Raw genomic sequence first — 4,906 nt, forward strand, 5'->3', positions numbered from 1 at the left:
ATTTAATTATGAATTTACATTTGCTTTAATGTAATATTAGATGAAGTTTGCCAGTAATGTTTTCACAGATGTGTTTTTAATGAATCAAACATGTATAATCACTCATGATGTGTTAGGAAATGTCTTCACAGTTATACATGGGCACATTTTTAGTATCAATCTTCCTGTATGGACAGATCACATGGTTATAAACCAGGTGCAAATTTGATTTAAGGCGATTATAAAGCAAAAATGGGATGATCCATTACAAACCTCGCAAATTTACTGTTGTTAATCTGCACAATGATTTTGGTTTGTGCTGATGTCTTTGGAAAAAGTTGTCTTGCCTGAAAAGCTGGGAGTTAACCGGATAAACTGACATCTGGTAAAACAATTTAGCACTGAAACATAACAGTTATTGTTGCTGAAAATGGTCCTACGTAGCTGTCATGGTCCCTGAGCCCTCTTTTCTTGAGCTCCTTTTTTCTCTCTCCACTCTTTCTGTGTATGCTCGTTCTGTTGTCCGTGTGCTTGTCTGTTTCAGGGGATGCCCCTCCTCCTTCCTGTCGTTCAGTCACTTGTCAACAATCAGCTGATTGCTCCCCTGCTCCTCATGAGGTGTCCATGCTGGCTTCTCAACAACCAGGTCATTGCACCACCAAGGTAACGTATCAGGCCACAGTCATGTCACAGTTTCCATCAGTTCTTGTCTTTGCTCACTCTCTGTTTCTGTGCAGACCTTTCAGCTTGTTTGGATCCCTGCCATCTTCTGTGACAGTGTCCAAGTGTGCCTTCAGACAGCCTGCAGTACCTCTGCCCCGTCTCCTGGAGCCCACAGTGTTTATCCTGTATTCATAACTATCTGCAAATAAACCTGTGAAACTGTACCACAGTGTCTCATGATCATTCTGTTGTTTTCATAACAGTACACTAATTTGTGATTTGTGATAAATGTTACCATTAATCTTTTATACTTCTTTATACTTCTGATTGATTTAGCAAAACTTTTGAGCTGTAGTCTAGATTGCAATAATAGTCATTGTTTATAGTAGATGATATAGAAGTATCAGGACATGGAGTGAATAAAAGTTATGAGCTGTGTGGCATCAGAGAAAGTTGTTGACTCTGGTGATTCTTTGAGCTTCTAAAAAGCTAATGGGAGGCTGAGCCTTCAGCTTTCCTGTCCCTCTCCTGTGTAACCAGACATGCTCTGTTCTTTTAAAAACTAAATTCATAACTTTGCTTTTTGATCAATCGTATAGCTACAGCTGGATCAGCTGACCCTGACCCATCCTTTAGTAATGCTCTTATAGGCCACAACTGCTGATGAACTTCCCATCATGCACTGAGCACTTCTGCTCCACTTCTGTCTTTTACTCTCATTGTGTTAATTTATCACTACTGCATGTCAGTAACGTTGGTTCTCTTCCTCCCATCATGTGTTTTGTCCTGTCCTCTTATGCTCTTGATTTTCTTTCTTATTTTGTCTTTTCTTTCATCTTAAACCATTTGCCCATCCTTGAGCCACATTCTGCTGAAGGTTTCTTAAAAGGGAGTTTTTCCGTCACACCATCCCCAAGTGCTTGCTCATAGGGGATTATTTGATTGTTGGGGTTTTGTCTCTATTATTTTAAGGTCTTTTATCTATTATATCTAACAGCTATTATTGTGAATTGGTGCTTTATAAATCAGATGGGCTTAAATTGAACTTGTAACTCCTATTCAAACCTAAAGTCGTCTCACTCAATTTGGACATCCAGTGTAATAAAATACTACAATATCAACCAAAAATTGGAAGCATAGCCAGCAGCTGTTATATTTAATATTTGCTTGTTTCCTGTTGAAATATGAAAATGTTTTTTCATTGCACGTGACTATCTCCCAGCAGGTTACATTAAACATTAAAGTTAATGATGAGTTTTCTACGAATCAGGAGGGGAAAAAATGCAACTTCATCCTCTGTGTCGCTGTTGTTTCACCTGTGCTCAGTGATTGGTGGAAACAGACGTCATATCTGTCGCGAGCTCTGCCGTGGAGTATAAATACAGGGACCAGCGAGTGTGCTTTTTCATACCAGGGGAGAAATCTTTGAGGAGTTCTTGCTTCAACAGTGTTTGAACGGAACTTCTTGTCTGCGTCCCGCTTTACATTTCAACTACAGATAAATTCGACGTAACTCTTTATTTTTGTACCATTTTTTTGTTAATCAAAACCACAAGAAATGCCAGCTGAAATGGAGTCACAAGTGCGTCAGAACTACCACCGCGACTGCGAGGCCGCCATCAACCGGATGGTGAAAATGGAGCTGTTTGCGTCTTACACCTACACTTCTATGGTGAGAACACAGAAATAGTCCATCATCAAAGCAGACTCTTTTCTGAGGAATCTAATGCAGAGGAATGCTTACTATTTTTAAATGACGGCACTGTGTGCTGTTTAAATTTGAAATCATTTTATAATGAATATTAAGGTTAAATGGCACAGCTAGAACAGGGATGTAATTGTGGCACACATGTATTGTGTTAATGCAGCTTTTTAAGAATTGGCAGCTTATTTTTAAACAGTATTAGATATTGACTCAGTTGGGACCTAGAGTGAAAGTTTAAAGGTCACAATGTGAATTGTTCGTCCACCAATAACTAACAGCAATATTTAGTGTACGTGACATTCTTACTGGGGTCTTAGTCTGTATTTCAGCAGTTATCTCAGTCTACACCAGCTAAACTATTGGTGATGAATCATGTCTGTCTCCATAACTGTTTGCCACGATGCTTTATTTGCAGAATAATTGGTGCTGTGTACTAATAACCTGTGTCTGATTTCTCAGGCCTTCTACTTTGACCGTGATGACGTGGCCCTTCAAGGCTTCTCTCACTACTTCAAGGAGAACAGCCATGAGGAGAGGGAGCACACTGACAAGCTGCTGTCCTTCCAGAACAAGAGAGGAGGTCGCATCTTACTCCAGGACATCAAGGTGTGTACAAACTGAACTAGTCCTGTTGTGACATATCTGACTGAGTCTCTAACACAGAAACTGGGATTAATGAGCAGTGTTATGACACTTCTTCTCTTCTTGTTGTTGCATTAGTGTGTACACAAAGCTTAAGAGTGTTCAGTCTATAACGGAATTGTTTGTTGGGCAGAAACCAGAGCGTGACGAGTGGGGCAGCGGGCTGGAGGCCATGCAGTGTGCTCTGCAGCTGGAGAAGAAAGTCAACCAGGCTCTGCTGGACCTGCACAAGCTGGCTTCTCAGCATAATGACCCTCATGTAAGTGGGAGTAGGAGGGAAGAGTTTGGGGTTAAAGACTGAACGAGTTCATGCAGTGTATGTTTGACAAATCATCAAATGTTAACTATAATTTGTGTGTGTTTTCCCAGCTGTGTGACTTCCTGGAGAGCCACTACCTGGATGAGCAGGTGAAGTCCATCAAGAAGCTGGGTGACCACATCACTAACCTCATCCGCATGGATGCCCACACAAACAAGATGGCAGAGTACCTGTTTCACAAGCAAACTCTGGGTGACAAGAGCTAAATACTGAGACCTAGAAGTGAGCCTGGAGTCAAAATTATAACAACACAGGCTTTGAAGTAAACTCACTTCTGCTCCACCTGTTTCACTGAGAACGATTTCTTTCCTGATTTCCTGACTTAACGGTGGCATCAGTTCTTGTATGTTGGGGTTTTTTTGTGTGAAATGTCACATGGAGGGAGGGATGTTATAAGGTCATGGCTCTGCTTGTAAGCTGTCTGACTTTTGGAAATGTTTCTGATCTGCTAATCTGAATAAACAATTTAAGCTAGATCTTTGGTCTGTCTGCATCTGTAACTCATTTTACTGATTAGTTCAAGCAGTCGGTCTAAAGACTAAATAAATCACTGCTTCATTACCTTGTTGAATTTGTGAGATTATGGTGTTGACATGTTCTCTCAGAAGGTGTATGAGTTAATCTTTGTACACATTGGTACCAAATACAAACAAGGCCATATCAGATGTAAATGTTACTGGATATCTTTTGGAGTTCTCCCCAGTGAAGTATCAACTTGACCTACACTTGCTGGCAACTTTTTGGTGCACCTATTAAGCAGCCTGAGGCAAACTTGTAATTGGAACGGTTGCAGAGGGTCTGCACTGTAAAATCAAAAGTGAGCTAAAGGTGTTTTAGATTACACCCTGAAAAAAACTTACATTTACCTTCTTGTGCCTTATTCAGTAATAACAAAACTAAACGTTTTTACAAAAGTTTACTTCCAAATATGGAAAAACAACTGAAAGTTGTAGTTTTCTAATGCTGTGATTCATACATCATATCATGCTACACTACATTTGTATTTTGTCATTTTTTTCAGGAATTAAATAAACTCAAAGATTTGTGTTGGAGATTATGTATTGGAATTTCAGGAGCAGGACCACGCCTCCAAACACACTCCTTCCGGCTGTCATCTATATAGGTTCCCCTAGTTCTGCAAGCTGATCATTCTCGTTTACGTGCCCAACCCTCCCTCCCTCCTTTTCCATTCTTCAACTTCTTCACTTCTATTTAGTACATGGGGATCTGCCATCGCCAGTCCCCTTCGAGGCCTTCCCCAAACCGCAGCTCAATTCATGTCAAAGCATTCACTTTTACCTACTAAACTGCTGTCAAACTTAAAATGAGCACGTGGGCCCAGCTAGTGAAGTCATTTTATTCACTAGTATTAATGTTATTTACAAATAAAATTACATCACAAAGAAATCATCTCTCACTCTTCTCTTGAAAATCCAGGTGTTTGCTCAGTTTTATATCCATGTTTTGGAAAGTATCCATGATTAAAATTTTCACCAAAATGTCTCAACAGCCACATCTGCAGGCTGGAGGTCTCATTAATTGAGACCTCCAGCCTGCAGGCTTGAATTGAATTGACTTTAATTTAATTTAATATTAAA

At 40.0% G+C, this 4,906-nt stretch overlaps 1 protein-coding gene across 1 annotated transcript; it reads left to right on the plus strand.

Annotated features, from left to right (window-relative positions):
- The first annotated feature begins 2,067 nt into the window (after positions 1-2,067).
- On the plus strand, positions 2,068-3,782 carry LOC146367070 (ferritin, middle subunit-like). The gene is made up of 4 exons (XM_084912409.1): positions 2,068-2,314; positions 2,807-2,953; positions 3,123-3,248; positions 3,359-3,782. Exons 1-4 carry the CDS (start codon positions 2,201-2,203, stop codon positions 3,512-3,514), a joined length of 543 nt encoding a protein of 180 aa, XP_084768535.1. The 5' UTR covers positions 2,068-2,200; the 3' UTR covers positions 3,515-3,782.
- The last annotated feature ends 1,124 nt before the right edge of the window (positions 3,783-4,906 follow it).

This window comes from Perissodus microlepis, chromosome 18 (genome assembly GCF_051167445.1).
Source record: "Perissodus microlepis isolate ML-2025 ecotype Zambia chromosome 18, ASM5116744v1, whole genome shotgun sequence".
NCBI classification, from domain to species: domain Eukaryota; kingdom Metazoa; phylum Chordata; class Actinopteri; order Cichliformes; family Cichlidae; genus Perissodus; species Perissodus microlepis.

Bases quoted from the DNA above. Each gene is read 5' to 3' on its own strand.
- LOC146367070 (XM_084912409.1), top strand. From the start codon at position 2,201: ATGCCAGCTGAAATGGAGTCACAAGTGCGTCAGAACTACCACCGCGAC. The intron at 2,954-3,122 runs GTGTGTACAAAC...TTTGTTGGGCAG, and splicing joins TCTTACTCCAGGACATCAAG to AAACCAGAGCGTGACGAGTG. The intron at 3,249-3,358 runs GTAAGTGGGAGT...GTGTTTTCCCAG, and splicing joins CTCAGCATAATGACCCTCAT to CTGTGTGACTTCCTGGAGAG.